This window comes from Pseudopodoces humilis, chromosome 5 (assembly GCF_049639895.1).
Source record: "Pseudopodoces humilis isolate 2021_Gansu_Grassland_sample_001 chromosome 5, ASM4963989v1, whole genome shotgun sequence".
NCBI classification, from domain to species: Eukaryota; Metazoa; Chordata; class Aves; order Passeriformes; family Paridae; genus Pseudopodoces; species Pseudopodoces humilis.
Window position 1 is genome coordinate 26,456,813 of NC_142204.1, and position 25,118 is coordinate 26,481,930.

General features: G+C 45.4%; 1 protein-coding gene across 2 annotated transcripts; it reads right to left on the bottom strand.

The window, feature by feature from the left end:
- Nucleotides 1–1,187: 1,187 nt before the first annotated feature.
- On the bottom strand, nt 1,188–8,773 carry LOC102113135 (retinoic acid-induced protein 3). 2 transcript variants are annotated; one of them, XM_088055868.1, is made up of 4 exons: nt 8,657–8,773; nt 4,233–5,188; nt 3,223–3,266; nt 1,188–2,532 (listed from the first exon to the last, which is right to left on the bottom strand). In XM_088055868.1, exons 1-4 carry the CDS (start codon nt 8,743–8,745, stop codon nt 2,440–2,442), a joined length of 1,182 nt encoding a protein of 393 aa, XP_087911994.1. In that variant the 5' UTR covers nt 8,746–8,773; the 3' UTR covers nt 1,188–2,439. The 2 variants fall into 2 exon arrangements, with proteins under 2 accessions (XP_087911994.1, XP_005527765.1); XM_005527708.3 differs by lacking the exon at nt 8,657–8,773 and adding an exon at nt 7,643–7,883.
- Between the last annotated feature and the right edge of the window lie 16,345 nt (nt 8,774–25,118).

Genomic DNA, 25,118 nt, shown 5'->3' on the forward strand with positions numbered 1-25,118 from the left:
TAAGAGCACACTTCACTCCTGTTTCTCCTGCTAGCCTGTTCCTTTGCTCCACCAGACTCCACTGAAACAGAGGTGCTGGCTCTCTTTCAACACATTTTTGAATCATCCTGGGACATACTATAGTTATCAATGACACCACATCTGCTTGAAAAGTTCATTTCCTGAACGTTAGGTACTGTTTCCAGCATATCCTTCCTCCCCTTCAGTCTGCAAGTCAACGAGTTGCTTTACAAACCCTTTTCCCAGCCTGCTCTCCAATGTTACATTAGCATCCTTGAGTTTTCTCCCTCATTCTCTGTATTACAGCTGTGGACTGTACAGGTGGAAGGGAGAAGAGGAGGGATGGTTAGCATAATTTCCACCTCAATTTTACTAGAAAAAGGGAAGTTATCCTGTGATGCATTTCAAAATCAATCCTTAGGAGGGATCTTTCTCATGCCAAGGGATTCAGAAGCCTCGGGTGTCCTTGTGTTGCCCTTCAGTGCTGGCAGGCAGAGTGGGGAAGATGTAGGCTGCCTGATTCTGGACAACACTGTGCCTGAGGAACAGGTTTACTTGCCAAGATCATAAGGGTATGTGGTAGCATAACACATCATGTAGAATCTCATGGGAGAGTATCCTCTAAAAAGGGAAATCATAGCCTCATACTAGCAGGAAGTTTAAAAATTATCATCATCATCATCACCATCTTCACTGATATGATTTTGCTTTGATATTGTTCCTACTTTCAAATAAAAATATTACATGAATTCAGAACATCAGAAAGACATCTTTTTACAAACTGAATTACATACCCACAAGTTCCTTTCCTATTCTTGATCATGCAAGTACCCAACAAGAGACAAGTGAAGAAATACAGGAGTATTGACACAGCGGATACAGGCATGTACAGTGATGGAAAGTCCACATCTTTCCTCTGGCATTTGCTTGCTGTGGCTTGGATTTATATTTCCTCATTTCTTAAGCACTCCTAACATTGAATCAACTTTATTCAAAAAAGAAGCTACTAACCCTTCTTCTGCACCCTCAAGCAGCTGATCTTTGCTCCACAATTACAGCTTCAAAGAAGCATCTCTCAGCCATTCTTCCCCAAGTGCAACCTCCCAGGTGGCCCACTCCAACCCATGGAGAGCTATCGTCACCCCAACAGCTATTACAGGAATCACATTCCCAAGGAACAACACCAGTTTCTTGTAGTCAGGCAGTTTGGGGTTTTATTAATTAAACAGTCCATAAACAAAGTACTAAATAAATATACAGCTGTGTCAGACGCCAGTGTACCACACACACCCACTTGGAGAGCTCTCTGTAGTTACACATGAAATACCATGGAAAGCCATTTATCAAATGCAAAGCAGGTTACAGAATGATTCAGCTCTGCAGACTCATTGCTCATCACCAGGGTGCAGTCCACACACACACACACACACACACACACACACTTTTGCTCACTCATGCCTGGGAGGAAGAGGGTCTGCCCTCTACAACCTGGCTGCTTGGGAAATGTTTGTGCTAATGTCACAGACACGCTCAGGAAGAGGCCAAAACCCAGGCCTCACAGGATTATATCCCACCAGGGTGTTGCAAGGAGCCACGTGGAAGAGGCTTTGTCTTTGGGGATCCCAGCCTGGAGTGACTGGGGTGTGGAGGCAGAGTTTGCAGGGGGGCAGGCACCTTGGGGAGCTCAGCCGGGGCACAAGGGTAGAAGGCAGAGCTAGAAAGGAAGCTGTTAGAACATGGATTGTCAGGGTAAATTGGTGTAGATGGTTTTATGTCTTTAAGTTCTCTTCCCCATCTCCAGCATGGTCCCTAGATGATGAGGAAGGTGCTGGAAGCAAATATGAAGATGAAAAAAGGAATGCTCTTTCTCTCTCTCTCTGTCTCTTCTCCACTGATCTCTGGAGGACAGCCAGGCAGGGCTGGGAGTGAGCACAAAGTAACAGTGGATAGATAAAATGTCCTCAGTAGTACCTGAGATGTCTTTGTGGGTGGGCAGGAGGAAGGAATGTGTAGGGTTGATGCTCCTGGTTCTTCCTCTTCTCCCATCACATGGGGGATGCAGGCATCCCCATGAGCTGATTAAAGCAAGTCCTGTCTGGGGCAAAGCCAGGTTTAAAGGATTAAAGCCAGTCACAGACCCAGCTGATGATCTCCCTGCTTCTCCAGCATTCCTGCTGGAAACAGGCCAGGATGCTTGTCCGTCAGAAGAGAGGAGTTTCATTCCATGGAGACAGAGTGAGCAGGGATAGGATGGCCAGGGCTGTGTCTGAAAGCTATGTTTGAAGAATAACAGGGAGCTAAAAAGGTGCCTGTGTGGGGGAAAGAGTCTCTCCCTTTTTGCTGGTGTGGGTTGACTCTCCTGCAGGATCATCTCACTTGTCACCACGTGGCCCCATGCCTCTGCTGAGGGACACTTAGTCTCTGCTCACTGTGGAGCTGCTACATGGGGCTTTTCCCACCAGTGTAGTCATGGTAAGGGCTTGTCCGGGCCTTGGGGCGAGGGATGGAGAAATCATTCTGGGGTTCAATGGCCTGAAAAGGAAACACAGAAGTCTTTACCTTTGAAAACTGGACAGAAGTAATAAAACAAGGCTTATGAAGAAAACAAAGGAAGGAAGGGAGAAACAGAGCTGAAGGTTTCCTGAGAATGTGACCAATAAGGCTATGGAAGAAGATCCTGGCTGAACAAATTAGTGATGGACACATGTCAGCAGAGGATATGTGGGAACATGATGTGAGCTACTGGACCTGGCTAGGCTGTGGTCTGGAGGAGGAGTGGTGAGTGGACAGGTGGACATGCAGACTGCCTGCTCTGGATCTGCACTGTAACTTCCAGTGTCTGCTGGTGGGAACACACTCAGAGCACAGGCTGAGGAAATAAGCACACTCTCCTGAGGAAAGGGCACAGTAATGTAGGAACTGTGCTCAAAGAGAAGACTTGGTGGTACCAAATCCCAAAGTACTGAAAACCACAACCTCTTTACTGTGGGCCCCTCTTGCCTTCCCATATCCCTGGACATGTTATAGCTCTTTCTTTCCTCCCAGCCACAGGCACCTCCACGAACATGCCACAGAATCAGTTGGCTCCATGAAAAGCACAGGCCTGCCTTCACAGAGCCAGCTCTAGGTCCATCTGTCTTTTCCCCTTCTCCCTCCCTTCCTTTCAGCAGCTGAACAATAGCCTATAGCCTGCATGTGGTGAAATGGGTGGCATGAACTTACCTTCATCTGAAAGTGAGAAGCATATGGGGAGTAGTTGAGGTCTCCTGTGTCAAAAGACAAAATCAGGGGAAAGTTAGTGCATTAGCATTACACAGTAGCTTGGAAACACCACATAAAGGGAGACTCAGAGGGTCTGTGGCTACATGAGCAGCTGCTTTAAGACTGGTTTAACGGTGCAATGTGCAGGCAGGAATGGGCTAAAGTCTGTAGGTGGAGGCCATTAAATACTTCCTTCTGAAAGCAGGAATGAATGGTATTGCAAATAACAGGACACAAGTGGCCTTGGAGTTTAGACACCTCCTGTTGCATCACAGCTACTGTCACCACCACCAGCCAAATCCCTCCCACTTGTATGCACAAGACCACCTTCATGGTATTCCCTGTGAGAGCACAGCCTTTCTTGGCTATTCTTTTACAAAGCTGGGGGTCTGACTCCAGGTGATGAATGTGATACCAGTATCAAATCCACAGCCAGAGGAATCACATCTCCTACCCACAGGTTTGGGAAACCTCAATTGATAAAACATGTTGCTTTGTCCAAGTAGGCAAAAGTCTCATACAGCAAAGCAAGACCTCCTTGCCTCCTTTCCAGATTATGGATTCATTCTTACATGGTTATGGGAACCTGATCAGAATAAATAACCTCCAAGGTATAACCTAGATAGGCCTGAAGAGCTGATGCATCACTAAGAGACAAAAAAACCCTCCTGATTTTTAACATGGACTTACTTGCCAGACATAGCAGGGTCATAGAGAAATATATTTCAGCCCTGACATGCAGCAAGTCTCCTACTCAGTCACTCCTCCTACACATCTTTAGCTTTTGCATTGGTCCTCACTCATTTCCCTCATGTCTGGAGATTAATTTTCATATGCATTTCCAGAGTTTCATCAGTCTCAAACTTTTTCCTAGCCTCTAATTTATCTATCATCTTCAAATATTTTCTTGTTTCTCCCACCTCTTTTAGGTCATGAGTGGGGGGACAGTGGAGTCATTCCCTTCACCATACCTTGCACAATTTCATCTTGGGTGTAGGCACGGTTGTCCACTCCAGTTGCTTGCTTTATGAACCTGGGTTGGCAAAAGTCATTTTCTGGAGGGTAGTCCTCCAGCTTCAGAGGAGCAGTGAGGAAACAAATTTCGGGGACAATATACATTATCAGGAAAATCCAGCCATTGGACACCAGAGCAATGGCTACAACAGGATCATCCCACATTTCTTTGCCTAAAACCGTGTTGCCTTTTATGAGCATAGTGATCCACACTATCCAAATGGCAATGGAGAACAGGACAGTGACAAAGATGTGTGCCCCATGCCTCTTCCAGCTTTTATATGACCCACAGAATGTGAACATGGAAACCAAGAAGGTCAGAGCCATCAGGAAGAGCACATAGATCAGAAGCATGACAAAGTCCTTGTTGGTACTCTCCCGAGCCATTTTCAGGAATTCTTCTCTCTGGTTTACTAACATGGTGACTAAGTACTCAATGCTGATCACAACTTGTACCAGGGCAAAGGAAACAATGAAGAGCAGCAGCACCCGCCAGGAGAAGGGCTTTCTTCCTCTCACTAGTTTGTTGAGGTTGCAGGCGTGGGTGAGGAGGCACGAGAAGCAGAGAGCAAAGATGACTCCAAATAGGAAGAAGCGAGTGGGGCGAGTCTTGTCATTGAGTTTAATGATGAAGGCAAAAGTGAGACCAAAAACGCCGAGTGTGCCTAAAAGAAAGAAAAAATAGACGGAGATCATGTGCCGCTTGCTGTTGTCTTGGACTTTGCAGATGAGGAAGAAGAGCGAGCAGATGAGGAAAATGGTGATGAGGATGCCTGCTGCAGCCAGCGACTCCAGGACAATCCCCCAGGCCTTCTCTGTGTCACAGAGCAGGTGGTAGTCAGCACCGATGCTGCCGCAGCCTGGGGGAGGTGACGTTGTCATCTTCTCGCCTTCTTGAACAACCTCTCCAAAGCTGTAGAAAAAGAGAAAACACAGGCTGTCAAGTCAACCATCTGGGTACTGTCAACAGTGAGGAAGGAGAGGCAGGACAGACATCCATCCCCACCTCACTGGACAAGGGCACCACAGTGCTAAGGACACGGGGCAATGGGAGCAGAGACACCTCATAGTTTGGCACCGGCTCTCCATCAAGGGCAAGCCAAGCTCCTCGGGAGGAGGTAATTCACTTTGCATGTCCTCTGCACTGTGCCTGATGTTGTGCAATGTTTTACAAGTGTGGGGAGCAGGGAGAAGGTGAGATGCTGCAGCAGGCACTTGCTTGGTGCCCTGCAGTGCAGAGACTGAGCTGCCCTGTCACTTCTGTGATACAAGAGCAGCTGTTAGTCATAGCAGCTTACACTGTTCTGACCAGTTCAAACAACATCAGTACTTTGTACCAAGGAGATTCAGAGATGAACAATGCAGCACAGGAAACTTGTTGTTCCCTTTTACGCTAATTTTCCCCCTTTTACATCCTCTGAAGCACTTTTGGCTTTTTTCACTGTTATGAATGAAGGCGGAACTTTAACACCTTTTACCTTGCCTCCAGCACAGCCCTTCTCACTCCAAATTCAACAGCAAATACAGGCCACCAACCAGTAGCCCCGAACTCATATTCCTCCTTCTTCACGGCAGTGTAGCAATAAGGAGCGTCTCAAAGAGCTCAGCCTCCTCCCAGGATACTGCCTTGCACTGACTGGAGGCCTGACATGTCAGAGCCAATGCTGTTCATCGTGTGAGAAGTAACCACCGAGTTACTGCGTGAGGAGTCTGCAAGCCGATGATGTCAAGGTCTCTAACACATTCCTGCTGTCTCATCGTAAGGATTTCAGTGCTGTCTGAGCAAGCCTGTCTCCCAGGGGATAAGAGAGCTTAAGTGGGCTGTTCAGGCAGCACGGTGGGGGGCCTTTGGCACATCATGGCCCATTATGCAGGCACACAGAGAGTTTCGACCCCAGGGGCCAGGTACTGATTTCTAAATACTAAATTCCTCAGTTAGGCTTAAGTCTCTAAGATCTATCAGAAGAGGAGTTTAGATGCATATCAGAAGAGGAGTTTAGATGCAATGTCACAATGAAACATGAGCAAACCTGTCCTTAATGGTAACCCACACTGGAAAACAAGGGGCTTTCTAATAGGTAAAGAAAAAATTAACCTTGCAAAATTTAGGCTTCAGTGTTCACTATGCCATTTGCCTTGATTTTCCTGCTCCAGAACAACATACTAAACTTATGAAGTTGGTTCTCAAACCCTTCCAGCAGATTTTAGTGAGTGCAGATTGTGTTTTTACTAAATGGCAGTTGATCTAACCAAGGGATGAACAAAGGGTGAAAACATCACTGTCTCACTCTCAGCCCCATATGCTTCAACGGACCTACTTATAATTGAGTTGGGGAAATATTTTTCCAACTTCTACCCTCACTGTGTAAAAGATGTGCAGCTCTTCAAAAGGCTGGCTACAATAAAATGCGAATTACTCAAATATGCAGGAACTTTGAACTCCCATGGAGAGAATGGAATAAGTGGGTAACAAACGAAGGAGCTTCCACAACCAATATACACAAAATTTTGGAGATTAATGATCTCTTGAACAGATACTTGGATTATCTGGGCAATTATGAGTAATAAATAATGAACCTTTCTGAAAATCTAGAGAGAAAATTCTAAAATTTTATCCAGGGACAGACTGTTGATTAGACTAGCTTATGTGTTCACAGCTCTGGCAGATACAGACTGATGCTCGCTGTTGAGGCACGTGGAGAGCCCAGAGACCAGCGTGAGTGACCTCATGGCAGCACGGAGCACACCCATAGCTTTGGGTCCTGACTGCAAGCGGTGCTTGCCACAGCCAGCCACCACAGCCACAGGAACAACTGGGATGGAAATAACCTTCCCGACTTGGAGAACTGGGCCACTTGCAACCATTTTTACTGCATTCACTTTTTTCCCAGAGCAGATGTCCTGTGAGATTGATGAGGCATGAAGAGCATCCACCCTGTCTCCTGGGTGAATGTGGCTTCCCAAAAGCTGAGTCTGCTCATCCAGCACCTACAGCACTGTCTAGGAATTCCAAGGGGCTTTGCAATCTGAGCGAGGGAGCCTGTGCTGTGGTAGCTGATACAGCACACCCCAAATCATAGCCCTCGCTTCAGCGAGGAGTCTTCTCCCTCCACCTTGACCCTCTTTTCCCACTGATATTTGTACATAAAATACACCCATTCACCCCCAAACTTCAAATGGTTTCCCGGGAGCGTCTCCCCAGCTCCAGCTGGCAATCCCATCTTAGACTCAAGGGCAGAAGGCACTCCCAGCTCACTGCGCCATCCCCTGCCCCTGCTCGCCGCCCTCAAACCACGGTCCTGCCATCCCAACCCAGCCGCAGGAGGCAGGCCCACCCTGGCTCCCGTAAAACATTGCCTCGAATTACCTTTCTGGGTGCCGCCTGCTGAAGGCGGCAGGGAGGCTCCGTCTAGGAGCGGCACTTTTCCAGCGCACCAGGAGCCGGGCGCCTCCGCTGCCGCAAGCCCGGCCGAGCTCCAGCTCCGCGCTCGCCCTCCTTGGGAGCTTTAACAGCTGGAGGGCTGAGGAGGTGGGGCTGAGCACGCCTATTCCAGTTCCACCGCCTCTCCTCTCCTCTCCCACAGGACACGGCTGTGAAAATTGGGCCCCTGTGCCAGGAAATGAAGTAAGGGCTCCTGACGTCAGCGGGGCACTCACCCCTGAGCCGGGGTGGAGATGGAGCCCTGGGCCCGCGCCGAGCGCTGCTCACTCGGGCACCCGATAAGGACACGCGATAAGCTGCTCCCCTGGCTGACTCCTGGCACCCCAGGGTGGGGACCGCCACTATGAATAGCCCTCCCTGCTCCCAGCCTTTTGTCTCTTTGCCTGCTTTCTCGCCAGGTAATCTGCTGGCTGAGTAGGCGATGAGGAGGCTGTGGTGTGAGAACCGGCCCGAGGTGGCCAGAGCAAGCCCGGAGCCAGAGATGGTTTTGTTTCCTCGGGGCTCTCGATGGGTGCTGCGTCTGCTCTGCTTGTGCCACTCTTCCACCCGTGCCAGTGAGAGCCACCGGCGTCTTTCCTGAAAGGGGCGGCTTTCCTTGTGTCTCGCTTAGAGCAGCCTTGCTTTCCGAAGGCTCGCTTCTGCCTGCTCGCGAGCACTGAGTCACTTTGTCCAAATTGCTGGCCCAAACGATTAATTGAGCAAAGGCAATGACAAATTCCCCCTTGCTCTACATTTTATGCCTCTGGCCAGACACACCTATCAGGACAACCCCATCTAAATCCTCGCATATATCCAATGTGTTCATGACTTCATTTGTTATTTTAAATATTACTCACTGGGAGTATTTCATTATCCTGATTAAGGAATTAGACATCGAGACCTATCCACATGAAGCGCTCAGTCCCTACACGCAACCCCAAAACTAAAAATCCCTCTCACCTCATGAAGTTTGTGCTTCTTCCCAAAACCAGGGGTGGGGGTAGAGCAGCTGCATATGCCTGAGGTCTAAGTGCCCACAGGTGTCTCATCTGCTTGTTAGTTTTGTTTGTTTTAGGGCTTCTGGCTTATTTCTGTGTGCTGATCCTTCCTGAATCTCACGTGTGGAGATTGCCACAAAACTCATGCAAGGGAGTCCTCTCTTCCATGCCCCACAAAAGTACATGAGGACCTGCAGGGATGAGTGGCTCATCCAGTGAAAGGCAACACTCAGTGCAGTCACTGTGGGGTGGGCCATGCTGAGTCCTAAGACACTTCTTCATGTCCTTCCTACTTTTATTTCAGTGTAAAATCCTGAGGCTTCTTAGGAAAGGACATCCCCTCTCCATGAAACTAATCTAAACTTTAAAGCAGGTCCTGGGCTAATGAGCCTAGGAGCCTGCCTCTGAGAAGGAGGCAGTTATGAAAAATGAGAAGAGAAAATAAGTAGTGATGGAGAGGAGCTTAGCACCATCTCAGTGGGACCCAACTTGTCTTAGTAAAGCATCCCAAGCAGCTTTCAAAGGTCATTGGTCACTGCATCTTGTCAGAGCACATTATGGACTGCCAGCTACTTCCCTACATTTACACAGACACTCAAAACCTCATGGAATAGACCATGCCAAATTATTTCAGTGGAAAAAAAAGAAGAAAAGATATAAGTAACACAGACATTTCTCAGAATGCCTGAGAAATCCATGAGAGTCACTCATCAAACATAACCTGTACTTTCAGAAGGCTAATGGAACTACATTTAAAAATAATCCTAAGTGATTTAGGAGCCTGAGGGCTGCTGACTCACTGTAGTGAGACGTGTTGTCCATGGCTCTCATGCTGTGCCAAGGAAGGTGGAGAGGCACCACTGGTCTACATGTGCCAGTCCAAACCTGGTGATCGCACCAGGAAGGTGAGATGGCTGTCACCTCGCTTTAGGGATGGGATGTAACCTGCAGATAAAGGCACCTAAATTTAGATGTCTGATGGTTATTACCTAAATGTGAACTGAGTGTCTCAGCTCCCAAACAGCCATAAGGTCAGAAGGACTGTCCCAGCTGATTGGGTGCAGGTGCCTATTTCTGTGTACACTGAAATGCTCCCAGGTGTGGTTGCCTGGATTGCCTGGGGCCTCACTTTAGTTGCTTGCACACTAGAATAGTGTCATTTGAGATGCCCCAGTGTCTCCTGCTCAGCCTCCAATGACCAGTGCAGGAGCACATGAATTTCCCATACCTCCTCTCTCAGATCTGGCAGTCCTGTGCAGATGTTTTGGATCAAATAGTTTCCTGGGATTTGATCCCTGGAATCTCAAATCACCTTTGTAAGAGCAAATGGACTGAGTGCTCCATCTCTGTGGCTATTCCAGAGTTGAGATGCCCAGTTTATTTGTAGGTACCTCTTCCACTGTAAGGACTTAATTCTGGTACACCGGCATAGATAAATAGTTAATTGGAGGTGCTGTAGCTCTGTTACCTGTTACTCAGTGAACACTATAGGGATGGCATATGAGGTACAAGAGCAGTGGAAATCAATCCTTCTGGAGCATTAGTTCATGCTAAATAACACAGAAAATACCAAATGACCCTAGGCAGCAGTGTATGGACAGTCCAATAAACTCCTAGGTGTCTACAGAGCAGACTTCTTCATTGGAGGCAATCATGTGGAGTCATTATAGTTGGTGGAAAGGGGCACTACCAGGGTAGTTGCAGTTGATCTGCTTCAAGACAAGCTAAATCACACCTGAGAAGTACCCATTTCTTTCCAAGAGAGGTGGAGACAGGAGAATGATACAGATCTTTACACTTGACAGCTGAATTGCATAGCAAATTTCCAAAATTATTTAAACACAAAATGCTTTAATTTTGTTAATAATTTTAATTTTAAAATTATTTAAACACAAAATGGTAAGGTTGGAATTCCTTTAGGTGGGAGGTTGTTGGTGGCAACACTGTTTGCTTTGGCCATATTGCAGCCCTGGACAAGCAAGCTGGCTGCTGGTAGTAGGAGGGATAGTGACTGGTTGACAAGGAGAGTCAGGGACAGCAGCAGGGTCTGACCCACAACTCCCAGTTCTCAGGCAGCAGGATGAGGGCTGGGCTCTCCCTCTGACTCAGCTCTGCTCCCTGCCCCTTCTTGCTGCTGTCATTGCCTAACTCTGCTCCCTGCTGTGGGGTGGGAGTGCCCCGTGGTGCCCAGTGCCCTGGACCAGCCCTTCTCCACTGGCTTCAGTGTCACAGCAAATGGCAGAATGCTGCAGCCCCCTCAGCCCAGCCAGGTGTGGGGAAGGAGGCATGTCTGGGAGGTGCAGGGACTGAGACAGCATCTTTTATTAAGACAAGTAATAAGGCAAGCAGATGTCCGGGGAGAGATGGTGCATGGCACTCTGGAATGTGTCTAAATAACATGTTTGTGTTTGACTGGTGATACTGGCTGCATTGTGAATAGGCTTGTGTCATTCCTTCTGCTTAGCTACCTGTGCACAACAGATAGCTTAATAACATAAGAGCAGCCTTGCTCCCTGAAAAACATCCCCCTGACAGTACTTATCACAGTCATCCTGAGCTAACATTACAGCAAGCTCCACCCCACCCTGCTCCATCCATTTTCTTCATCTTTAAATCAGTTCAGGTATAAACATTGTGACAGTCTTGGAAAGAGCCTGGCACAGAGATGATGGGTCCTCAGCCAGCCAGTTCAGGGCACCATTGCCTTAGACAGGAGAGAAGGCAAGGGAAGGGGTTTCATTTCTGGAAAGGGACATGTGGGATCTTTGCATAATACTGGACTTTCTCCTGTGTGTCCTGTCCTTGAATCCCTCATATTCTGGCTTTGAAAGCATGTATCCAAGGATTACCAAAAACTCCAAGACCCTAAGTGTTGAATAGTTTTCCTTTGGAAATGAAGAGTGTTGCACCAAAAACTAAGTATTATCTAAAATAATTGCAAAAGAAACAATTCTGTCATCCTTCAGAGCCTTTACTTGTCTCTGCAGCTATCAGTTCCTCCAAATTGCATGCTGTGCTCCCTGCCATTTCAGTCTCAGGAAAAATATCAACATTTCTGGTATGTAACAATGCTTTGCTTTCTGTGCTGATTGCTGTCTCCTCTCAAAGAGGTTCCCCTTCTTTAAATGAGCAGGTTTTGGTCAACCCCTTTCTCTTCCTGGCTCCTAATGCCCTAATTCCTGGTACAGGGCTTTAATTTACTTAGAAAGTCAGAGATTTATTAAAATGACAATTTTAATAAATTTTAAAAATTTATTAAATTTTAAAAAGATTTAAAAAAGACAAGGAGACTTATTAAAGTATTGAAAATAATGTTATTGAGTATATCCTATAAACAGAAACTTTCAAACCTGGAAATTAACTGCTACAGCATTCCTAATTGGTGAGAAGAACTTGCTTATGGAAACGGACTGCCTGGTCCTCCACTAGGAACATGATGCCCTGCAATGCTGCAAACAGGATCACTTCTGCATGCAATCCCAGGTGTGAACAGCCTGGTACCTGGAAACCCAGGGCCAGGGGGTAGCTTCTGGAATACCTGCTGAACCTGTGCTGAATTGATGCCTTGGACTTGCTCCTGTTCCATGGGGACAGGTATCACAGTCTTTCATACTCCACAGATGTAGAAGCTGAAGCAAGAATGGGCAGAAATAAGTGGAGAACCGCTGAAACTGTGACTGTGATCGCTTTTGCCAGGAAGAGCCTTTTCATACAACAAAACTGGTGCTTTTTAAAGCTGTGAACAAATTTTAAAATATAGTTAGATTTGTCACCTCCTTTAGGACTTTCAACAGTATGCTGATAAACATTTCATTCATGACAACTGAGCCATTCCTATAGATGTAGTTTCCTGAAGGTTTCCTGTGCTCATCCACTCACCAGTTCAGCAAAGAATGCTCCAGCCCTCCTTTATGACAATAACCTCATCTGCTTTTATGCTGATGCATTTCCAAAGCAGCAAGTTGCCCTGATATGTATGACTGGGTATTGTACATAAACAAACCTTTTAGGAACACTCAGTAAAAAAGGAATCTGAAAACATACCCCTAGAAAGGAAGACAGGACAGGGGAGATCCAGGAGGGCCTGCATTTGCTCACTCCCAGAAAGACTGACTCTCAGACTGGGGTAATGATTTAGGAGAGAGGGGATGTCTGGCTGCATCTTTAGCTGCTGGGACATGATGGAGAGACTCTCAGCAAAGCACTCCAGGAGGAGAGAGCTTTTGCTTTCTATGTGTCCCAGTCCTGGTTTTGATACCCTTGTCTGGCCACTATTGGTGTTCCTTTGGGCATTCCTTGCCCACAGTGTCTGGAGTAGTTTTCCCTTTTCCCTCCTTGTCCACTCCACATTGTGGGATGTGGGGTTGCAAAGACTAGCTGAGGTTCTCACTGGCAGATTAGGGCTCCCTCTTTCATGGGTGGCTGCTGGCAATAGAGATTCTGAGACAGCCATCCATCCTGCCCTGGAACCTGATTTCTCCTGCCAGCAGTCACTTGGGTAAGAGGTTCTGCAGGAGACTGCTTCCATTTTTTCCAAGAAACATTCCTGGGAATCAGACTGAACACAAAAAATGGCCCTGCTCAATGATACAGAAAATTCTTCTTTACTGGTCTGGGTCAAACACCACCATAATAGCACAAAGAAAAGCTGAGATCCAACATAAATCACTCCTCCCTTTTAGATTTCATCAGAAAAGAAAAAACAAAAACATTGATAGATTTTGGATTATTTTTTTTATCAACAAGATCCTTCATGCAAGTACAGATCTGTGTCCCCATGCAGCCAGCATAAAAGCTGGCAAAAACTCAATATTGTCTCTCCTGGATAAATTATCAAAAATACAGTTGTGTTTATATGTTGAATCAGACACATCTGGTTGGCCTTGATGATCTTGAAGATTTTTTCCAATTGAAAATTCCATTTTGTTGACTCTATGAAATGCCTATATACAAATCTGCTGCTGACTGCAGAACCACGGCCTGGGCAGAAGCCAGCAGTTTTGGTCAGTGTGTGTAGACTAACCTTTAATCAATGCTATGATTTTTCTTGACAGAAATGAGCATCAGGGGAGAAAAATGTAAGGGCCATTTGTAAGACAAGGCCAAGTAATTGAATTCACAGCCTATTGATCCCAAATACTTTCTTACAGTTTAGAGCAGGTCCCCAGGGCAGGCAGTTTTTGTTCTCTGAGTGTCACAAATCCCAGTGTCACCTCCTGGAGCTGGAGAGTGGGAATCTGAGTCAGGCTTCAGGAACATGTAAGCAAAGAACATAACACACAATGCTCTGGTGCTAGCCCTGCTGAAGGATGTCTTGCTGCAGTCCTGGGAGAAAGAGTTTCTTCTGGGGTGCTAGAGGCTTGTCAGCAAAGCTGGAGTTGGGGACATCATGTGCCTGCTCTGCTTCACAGACACAGCCATCTCCCAGGAGCCATGGGCCTTACACTCTGTGGGTCCCTGTGATTTGAGGGGAGATGATTTGTGTTCCTGTGAGTTAGAGCTGGAGACTGCTAAAGTGCCAGGCCAGTGCTTACCTAGCAGAAATGCCAGTGAGTAATAATAACCAGATTATGTATAAACAATTTATAAAGCCAACGCCTCATTTCTGCTTGACAGTTCACTCAAGATAAAGTTTATTGCTTTGCCCTGATTATAGATGATCATAAAACACCACAGATATCTTCCAGGAGTGCTCAAGGACTCACTCAGATGTCAGCATCCATTTGGGGAGTGCTAGTTTGGTCCATGCTGAAGTCCTTCCCCAGCTCAGTGTGCATGTGCCAAAAAAAACCACTATAACCTTGCAAATGCTCAGAGATGAGACAGGAGAAAAGCAGGATGTGTGCTTTATCAGGCTAGGACCAGGGCCATGTTTCCAACATGCACAAAATGCCTTTTCACTCAAATCTTGAGGACTCCCCTACCTGTGGTAACCCAGGAGCCTGGGGAAACACTTGGTTTCTGGCACAGGTAGATGGATGGTATGCCCTGAAAACCTGGACATCTCATGCACAGATGGCAGTGGGTCCCACCACTGCAAGGGGAGCTTAGATGATGGCTTAGGACACTCATCCTGGGTGGAGGATGGAGCTGGCTGGGCAACAGAGCTCAGTATCCTCCATTAAAAAGGCTAGCATGTTGCTGAGCACCCTCTTTTCACTTGGCACAAGATTATGCATGCAGGTCTCCTTCCACTGCTTCCACCATCATGGTGTACATTTAGGTGAGTGGGTTGTTCTTCCAGCTTCGAGGACAACACAGGCACATAAGCATCCCTGGATACTGCCTCACTGGAGGCCCAGGACTGCATTTCAGTTCTCAATGCCTCCCACCAAAACCCATTTCCTAAATGATTCTCTTGATGCAGTATTTGCCAGAAGTGACCAGTTGTTGCACCAGTAGGAAGGTCTCTCAAGTTTCTTCCCACCCTACTTGCTAATCACAACTGATGCTTTATGAAATCTCCAACTCCCAGGTATCACCAGAGACACTGAGCTCCCTAAGGGACATACCAACGACAGGGGTGTGTTTCAGAGGCCTGATAGCATTCCTGTTGGCCTCTGTAAAATGATGCCTCTTTCTGCAGTTTCTACCTGATTTCTGCAGGCACGTACCCACACAAACACACGCATACCTGTGTGCAAGCACACACACCCCGCCCTCAGACACACCCAGCCTCACACCGCCTGCCCTCCGTGGTTGCAGCGTCTACTAAAAGAAGATAAAAATGCAGAACTTGCAAGGTGTGAGGGTGCTGTTTGTGGAAGTGATAGCTTGGGGAGGGAAGAGCAGGAGAAAGCTGCCAAGGAGTGGAAGTGGCAGTCAGGCAGGTTGAGAAAGACAACAGGCAATTGCAAGCCAGGAGCATCACTGAAAATGGTTTTCCATAGAAAATTCCCTGCAGGATATGTAGCATATCTACCTATTCCTCTGCAATAGGTCTTTGCTTTGTCACACCAGATCCAAAAGATGTGCACTCTTTAAACGCTATCTAGTTCAGTAGTTCCACTTTTTAAAGATGGAGCACTTGAGGCCACAGATTTGAATCCTAGCCAGAGAGATTAAGTACTCGAGAACTGAAGCAGAGGCCTAACGTAATCCATTTAATTATTCTCCCTTTAAGTCTTTCACAATAAAGAGTGGAAATCTCAAAGGGAAAGTTAACTGAAAAATGCAGTCTGTGCATAAAATTCCTACTATTATTAAGTTTTCTGATTAATGCAAAGAAAAAAGAATCCCTCAAATATATAGTCTTGAACACTCACACATACATAGATACTCTTCCTCACTCATTTGACCAAATGTCTATTATTCCATTGAAAGTTTAGATGGAAATTTCCACTAAAAATTCAGACTAGCTGTCAGAACTGAAAATGACTCTTGATCTGCTGCTGGGTTAGTTTCCTTGTCTCACCTCACATCTTCATTTAACTCCTCTCCTAATTTCAGATAAGCCTGTGGAAATATTTGCTATCTCACATTTGTTATGGTCACTAAAGATATTGTATACTTGACATGTTTACAATAATAAGCAGCAATATTGGATTAGAAAAGAGCATTAAACTGTTAAATGTGAACTTTCAGACTGGATATTGTGCCCAGGGCTAGAAGAAGGTGGAGGTCTGAACTAGACAAAAAATACAACTGACTGCCATGTCCCTGGCATTGATTATTTTTCTTCCAAACTTCTTGACAACCCAGGAGCTCCCCTAAGCTAGGGGGAAGAACATCAGTGTGCAGTCATTATTAATAGCCAAATGGAGAGGACTTGGCTGAGATAGAAGTTCACAAAGCTTCTGGCTTGCAGTATGAAGAGAAAGAGAGCCTGTGGATTTGGACCAGTAGTTCCAACCTAAGGAGTCCCTTTCTGGATGTGCTTCTTTCCTGGCCACTTAGCTGGCTGCTGAGTGTGATGGACAAGCCTCCCATGGGAGCCCCTGGACTCCCCGTTGCCCTCCAGACCCAGCAGCCATGGCTGTTTTGCTTGGTAAACAAAAGCAGCACTGTAAGTGACAGCCATACCCCGGGGAAGGGTTGAGTGGAGGTTTAATTGCCAATTAACCTCTTCAGAAATGCAAACACAGCTTCAGCTAATGGTGTGAGCAATCCAGGAAAGCATCAGAGACGAGGGATGCCTCTTGGCTGTGTGCATGATAAGCCAAAGAGAAGCTTTGCCTCTCTGCAGCAGGTTCTTCTCCTCTTCCTAAATTGTTGCCTTGCCTGATAATCCCTTCCTTGTTCATTATGAACAAACTGCTATAACAGACATTTGTTTGCAGTAATGAAATACCAACTGGAACACAAGTAGCTCTCTTTAAAAAGCTATATATTGCAGGAATCCCTGTCTGCAGACAGGACCTCATCCAGGGTAACACCCATCAGCTTTTGGGCACCAGGTAGTGCTGCTGCATTTCAACAAGCATGCATTATTCGCTCTCTGGGACCTGTTGGGAGGTTTATTTGATCACAGAGAAAATTCAGTGCCTTTGTGCCTACATTTTAAAAGGCAAAAAGATTCACTACAAATTTTCGCATGGACCTTCAGCTTGGCACACAACACATCCCATTATGTGGGATGAACTAACTTGAAAAAAAAAAGCTTATGCTGTATGTGAATGAAGGGATCCCACCCACATAAGCTATGGATTTGAGCAATATTATTGCTCCAAGGGCTTATCAAATTACAGAGCTGTGATACACATGGGATTCAAGTTACCATGAGATTTTACAGTACATGGGGTTAGCTTTCCCTCAGTCAGAACTGAGCACACACTGTACATGTGAAGCTGTGTTCAACCAGAACTGAACCAAACCAACTTCAGTTCTTACTTAACAGCCCAAATAAGAACTAAATCCAACCTCTAATGATTCACCAGTCTGATCAGCAGTGTGCTGTCACTAGAGGTAAAGGCAAAGAAAAGTAGCAATCCATATGCATGATTCTGCCAAACAAAGCACACATTCTGGATGTATTACATGACAATCTGGTTTCTTTAGCAAATGCAGCATCTGTTAACAGTCCTGTTCCAATTAAAAAAAAAAAAAAAGTCTGCTATTATGTAACAGTTGATAATCCCCAGTCTCCGGAGTGGCTAACCTAGATGTGTGCATGGTTAAAACCTCTGCTGGCCAATTGAAATCTGACTTTCTTAACTACTCATTTATAATCATAGAGCAGAACAATGACACTGTTGTAATTATTCCTGGTTAGGATGTATGCCAATTTTTCAGGACAACACAAAATTTTGATTGTTTTGCCCTAAATCTAACCATCCTTCTTGTAACTTGTCAAAAAGAGTTGACTACTACAAGTAATGAGTTGAAACAAGTTGTTGAATAGAAATAAACCATCTCTTTCTAACAAGCAGTGTTAATTAATTATCAAGACACCCATAGAGCCCAACAGGATCTTTATTATTTTCTATCATATAGCTACTTGTTTGGTATCTGTGAGAGCACCTGGAAACACAGATTCCAGTCAGTCCTGTAACAACTGAGATGGGATATGCCTGCAGGAATGCAGTGAATGAATCTCTACCTGCACAGGGGTTGTAGTAGCTTCCTCTGGCAAGAGGCTTCAAGGCACACAAGTGTTTCCTAAAATACCATGAAGATGGGAGAGCCATGTGGGAACTACTGAGGCCGCTCACATCTTCCCTATACTCTGGAAAACAAAAGCAACACAGAACTGAAAGCAAACATCTTGGGCAGACACCTGTTAAACAGACAGAAGAAGAGCCTGCAGGACCATACTGCAATGCATTATGAACAGCAAAGCACAGAACCAGCCCTGTTGAAGGGGCCTGGTTGCAGGCTATTTGGTGGGGAAGGCTGGGGAAAAGTAAGCAGGAGAGAATGCAGAAGGTGCTTAGAAAAGGGGATGAGACTTTCATGGTGAAGGAAGGGATTCAAACACGTTAGAGAGGCTAAAGGGGGTGTGAGAAGTTTGGAGGTCCCAAAAAAACACCAAATAATGGAAGCTTACTAATGCAACACATTCTGGGACATGCTGAGCAAGAGGAAATCTTGCCTGGGAAGGATCTCAGCAGGTCTGTGCCAGCTGAAGAAACAAAGCACATCACTGTCAGTTAATTATGTGAAGGGAACCCTTGGCCAGTCTGTCAAAGGAACAAGTCAGTCCATGTGGAAAGGCCTGAAGGCAGGGAGGGTAGCTGCACCCAGGCACTTCTGGGCGGAGGGGCTTCCCTACCTCAGCCTGTGCAGGGAGATTCCCTCTCCCTCAGTAGTCACAGGAGAGTTTTTTCCCAACTTCATGCAGCTGCAGGCATCACTGTCCCAGGACACCAGTCACTGAATGCTTCCAAATGTCAGTGGAATCCTTTGGTCAGCCTTGTCTGATCAAAGGATGGGAGGGGACTGGGTAATGATGCAATTCTGCAAGACAATTCAGGAGAGAAGAAAGATGCAAAGTCTGCCTCTGGGATTCTGCTGACACGTACAGCAGGCAGGCTCACCTGCTCTGGTGTACCAGCACCTTGTACATCAGGCAATTCTGGTTTCTGCTGCGAGGTTCAGCCCACCACCCACATCAGTCATGGAGAAAAGCCTACCAGCTGAAGCAGAACTCAGGGCAGTATAGATGTTCAAACTGTTCCCCTCTATAGAGAATTCATTTTAAGGCTCATGGCTTCACTTTGGCAAAGCAAGCAGAAATTTACATATTTGTCCTGCCATCATGAAGGCAGAGGAAATGAGTATCTAAATCACGGAAATCACTTCAAAGCAAGGTCACCCAACCACGGCTGGCTCCAGTTCTCTACTTGTAAGAAGTCTTTTCCCACCAAGAGATTTAACAGTTTCATGCAATCTCACTATCCTGCTGGAAAAGAGGGCCTCTCCACCCATCAGTCCTCCTCTTTATCCCTGTATTTTCATGTGTCAATAACTTACAGCACTGTCTTTTCCCCAGACTTCAGCAAATTTTTGGACATTAACCCATAAGTCATTTGAGGCACAAAAGCATCCCTATCTGCACATTTTCTGTGCTGTCCATATAAATTGCTAATACACAGTCCTGTAGATCTCAGGTGATGAGAGAAACAAAGGGCTAACAAAGCCGGAACACTTCCAGTTGAGGATGCCCTGGCCCAAGTAGTGGAAACTAAAGAACATGACAGAAGAGAAGAGCTCTCAAAAGTTTCAATCTGTTTATCTTGTCAGAGGACACACCAGTTCAGGGGCTCCACCTTCCTTTTCAAGAAAGAACAGAGCAATTAGCTTTCCAAAGAGCTGCTTGTGTTAGAATCGAAAAAGAAAAAAAGGAAGCCTTATTGGCTGTATGTGTAGGATACAGAGATAAAGGCACTCACCAAAGATTTAACTGATACCATGCCCTCCAGCAAGCTCCCTTGCCATTGCACAACAGGTTCATCAGCAAGAGAAGGCTAATAGGGCCCTTGCACTAGTCAAGTTTTCCCCTACATTTCCTGCTTCTAGTAAACCCAAGAGAGCCACAATTTTCTGCCACAGGATTTTCAAAGGACCACAGCAGTCACATACTCACAGACAGTGCAAATACAAGAGCAAGACTAGTGACAGTGATTCCCCCCACCATCAGCTGAATGCAACCCAGACGGAGAGGGAATTTCCACACTGATGACAAACTGCCCATCAGATGAACCAGGTGGCAGCATTTGGAAGAGGAGGGAATAGCCTGGTAGACAGAGAATGGATCTTCAAAAAGTCATCCTCTGAACTAGATAGAAGCAGTACAATTGGAGTATAGAAGTCATATCTGAGTGGCAGCTTTGGAAGAACCAAAGGGTCACAAAACACTAGCAGGTTTTTTGCAAGGAAGAGCTCTCTAACAAATTCATCCAAGATGAGAAGGCCTGGCTACAGCAAGCCAGATAACCTCGCATCTGCCTGTGCTTATGTCTAAATTTGATCTTGGAGAGAACATAGTAAAAAATCTGACATTTCTTCCACAGATCTTTTATGACCATTCCTCTCATTTTGGAGAGTATTGTTTAATTTTTAAAAGTTTGCATTTTTATCTAAATTCTTTTTGAAAATTGGGAAGGCAACTCCAAGATTCCTAGATAAAGACTGAAGAAATTCTCACCAATGTGTGGAGGAAGACTAAGCTAAGATACACATCCATCCCTTGGGTGTATCCAATGGAAAATATCTGAAAGCTCTGCAGGATCTCCAAGAAGCATCTCGAAATCTGCAACTACAGATATGGCAAGCTGCTTTGTCAGGAGTCTGTTAGGCTGTCTGCTTCATGTTGGTGATTGTGTTTGGAGAAGACTAATCCTTAATGACCAAAGACAGCCTCTGGCAGGCAGCAGGGTAAAGGCTTAACAAGCCTGTAAGCATGCACATGAGCAGCAGTAATAGGAAATCACTCACTTGTGGCAAATCTATCATTCTGAATACATATTGAAGGATAAGAAGTATTACTTCCCTGCTGATGAAGCACAGAAGCCATCAAGGACAGATCAGGCTGGGTATTTCTTGTTATAAATTCCCTTCAACTGAGCTACAGTTAAGACAGAAGACCAAGTATGTGCAATTACATGCATGACTCTGGGGTTCCTTAATTTCTGTTGCTTTCAAGAAAACCAAATGAGCCTACAAGCGTTCTCTCCCAGGCTTACTCTGTGGATACTTACATTGCTACTGCAGGAAAGGAGGTACTGTTGTGACTCCAACTCTTATTGTGCAAAAGACTTTCTCCTTCATCAAAGGAAATAAATTTCATGCTTTAGCCTTATTCATGGGATGAAGCAAATGTACAGTGAAAACCACACAAAGGAGTCCTTTTCTTTCTGGAAGCCTGCATAACCAAAGCAGTTCACCCTTATCATGAAGTCCCCCATCTATATCACACAGATAACCTGCAGAGCAAGTCTGGCTATTTGCTTTCCTTTACACAGAGGCATGTTTGTGAGTGAAAACTGGAGCAGGATTAAGGGGGAACTTCAGTCCAAATGGGAATACATGCCAAAAAAAACACCTTCCTTGAAAATATCAAAAAGAGAGGAGGAAGTGATAGAAGCAATGGTGTCTGCAAGACACAAGAAAAGGCTTTTCCTACTTTTTGCATAGGAAGCCCACATTACCACATTTCCCTTGCCTCAGGAACCTTTACAAGCACCAAGCCCAATGGAAGGCAGAAGTTTTTTGCACAAGTCCTGTCTCTATTGTAGAGAGAGGCAACAGACCAGCATGTACATTTCTGCAATGATGAGTATCCTCCTGAAGAGAAGGCAAAGGTAAAAAGTTCTCTGCCCTTTGGGCATGTAAAATTACCCTGTGTTAACCTCTAGGAAACACAGCTTCAGGCTTGTAGGTGCTTCCCTGAAAAAGTGTTGAACACGCTCCAAAGGCATCCACCCCTCCCTGAGGACCTACAATATCAGCTTCTAAAAACTGCACAGTGCCACTGTCTTCTATTGCACATGTAGGCATGACCTTGGCACAGCCCAACACACATCCTACCATGAGACATGACAGATATTTGATTATCATATTCAGGAAGGCAAACACTGGTGCCCCAGGGGGGCTTTAGAAGCAGAGAGAAAGTGTTATTGTCATCATCCTAACTTTCTGTATTTGAAAGGTGCTCAGGAAGAGATACAGCACTGGAGGCATGACTGTATTCATCCTCGGGCCAGAGATCAAGTGACCATTTCCATTTCTTAGGTGCCAGAGGAACAAAACTTCCTTAGTTCTCCCTTTTAAATGTTGTTATTCAAAAAGAGCTTTCCTAGTCAGACCTTGAGAAAAAGCCATCTGAAAACTAAGAAAGTATCTTTTAACCTTTTTTTTTTTAAAGTTCAGCAGTTAACTCCAAATCTTGGGATTCTGTCAGAAACTCTTATTCTGATTCTCTGTGTTTACAATTGTTGGGGTTCCCCCCCAAAAAAAATATCTACTAAGTACCTAAGAAAGAGGAGTAAGAATTCAGAATGACTACATGAACTGCATCTGGCACCAAAGCTGGATTTTTACAGCATTTACTTTGCAACATTTACAATAATTAATTGCTCACTTGAGTGTTTACAGAAGCTCCTTACATGTCATTGCAGGCAAACCACAAATTCACATTTATACAACACCAGAGTGGTTGGTAAATGCCTTTCACAGGTCATGCAATGAATTCCATTCCTTCTTAGGTATGTTTAAGAGCTTTAAAGTATGTTGGATATTTTCCTTCTGTGCTTGGTTAAACTGTGAATTTTTACTAACTTCAGTCCTGATTTGTAAATTAAGGCATTCCTGATTGCTAATTACTTCAGAGAATTCCTCCTAAACTGAGACTCTTAGCACAAATTAGTGGTGTTGCTACAAAGTCATGGCATTCAGCTCTCCCTTTTTAGTTATCTCTACCTTTCTGGGGGCAGGGGGACAGGTGGGCTGTAGGTCCTTGAACCAGTTTGTGTGTGCCTCGTTACTTTTAGAAGATTTAGGCTCAGGCTGCTGCCACAGAAAATGGCCCTGGATTGCCCACTTTGGTACCCAGCTGTGCTTTCTGGCCCATGCCTTTCCTTGCAGCCCCTGGGCAGGAGGTGCATGGCACTGGGGAACTGACATGGCCAAATCCTTTTCAGTTCAGTGCAGCTTCTGTACTGGACCACGGGGCAGTTGCAGGGACTGCTACTATTTTGCACCTATTGTCAATTGTCTTAAAGTTAGTTATCCGCATGACATCCATGTTTAATTTTACTTCTCCCCTCATAAGGGTTGACCCACTTCTGTTAGCTCTAGCTTTCATTTAAATGAAAGACACTCTATCCCTATTTGTTACTGCCCCAAGTACTCACCTACGCAGTACTAAAAATCAAAACCATAAAACATAATTTAAAATATGTATTACAAATATATAAATAATCACCTTCTCATGATGGGCTTTGGAAGTGTGTAATTGTTTCAAACTGCAAACATCCCCACTGAACATTTTTTGAGAACACAGCTTTCATTGAAACTTCACCTGAGTTTCAACCATAAAAATATGACAAACTGTGTTAGCTCAATCCTACCTTACATCAGCTAAGGTTAATCCTCCACTCAGCTCCCTGCTGTGTGAAACTCGAGAGCGTGCAAGGGTGTGCTTCAGAACTGCCCCTCAAAAGCCCTCCTGACTGAACAAACACACTGGCAGCAGTTGTTGTATGAAAGTATGCAGCCACACACATACCAGTGCTGGTCTTCTCTGAACATTTATTCAGAGAGAGACAGGTCTCACTTCATTCTTTTCCCCTCGTGTTTCATTAGATCAGCTAGAGATTTTGTTTTAAGCTGGCTGCAAATTCTGTTTTGCCCAGGTACATCTCTGGACACTCCCTATTCCACTTCAGTTATACGAACACCCTCTGACCCAGCCCCTCTGGAGTAGCCACAATAAAAAACTATTTCCTGCCCCTCCAACCTGTTGAGATATTTTTAGTTGAAACTGAATGTACATACCTGTGGCAGGTGAGGCACCAGTGAGAATGCGGGTGTGGTGAGACCTTTGCTTTTCTAATGCCAAATGCTTCTACAGCTTGTCATTCCAAATCAAGGGAGGTGGCCAGCTGTCTAGTCACTCCTCTCAAGGAGGCTCAAGGAGCAGCTCTATTTTTCTCCACCAATATCCTCACTACTGCAAAAGAGGGATAATCTTTGACTCCATCAAAGGACAAAACATCCCCTCTGCTGTTGCAGGCTTCCACATAGGAGGGACACAGAGATACTACAGACTCCAACAACCTATTAAAGCAACCCTCACTACTTCTGAAAGGAATGACTCTGCCCTACCTCCTCCAGCAGTCAAAGTGCCCTTCATATCACTTTACAAGATTAGTTCAGGACTGATTCTGCACCTCATCCATTACATAGCTGGGAATAACACTCCAGAGGTTTTCCAGGGATCCAGGACCCTCAGAGAAATTTAAGCTTCCTTTGCTGATACTGGAACCAATCCAATCCTGCCTGCAAAGAATAAGAAATTTTGTTCAAGCACACAGCAGGACAGTTGGGAGTGTTCCTTTGCTCCATGGGGAATAAGCATTTGCCTCTCCACCCATATTATCACTCATTTTGTTCTCTCTCTGGTGCATTCTAGGGCTGTTTCCTCTTACCTTGTGGTTTGCTAGCAAAGGGCCTCGTAGAATGAACGTGTTCTCATTTATGGGCTTTCACTCTTGCCCCTCTGTGTTAGGACCCAGAGAAGATAAACACTTTCTACTTTACACAAGTGCTCTTAGCAATGAACACACCCAAGATTTGTACACTTACCATCTGCCACTGACTCAAGACCATTTTAGAGCTATCAGACTTGAAGATATTTGGGAGATTTAATTAAACTGCTACAACATAAGTAAGGAGTGAGAACACTGGCACTTCTTTTGCTCCGAAGAGCAGCTCAGTTTCTCATGAAAGAAGAGACCTAGGTTTTCTGGCATTTCCTTGCAAAA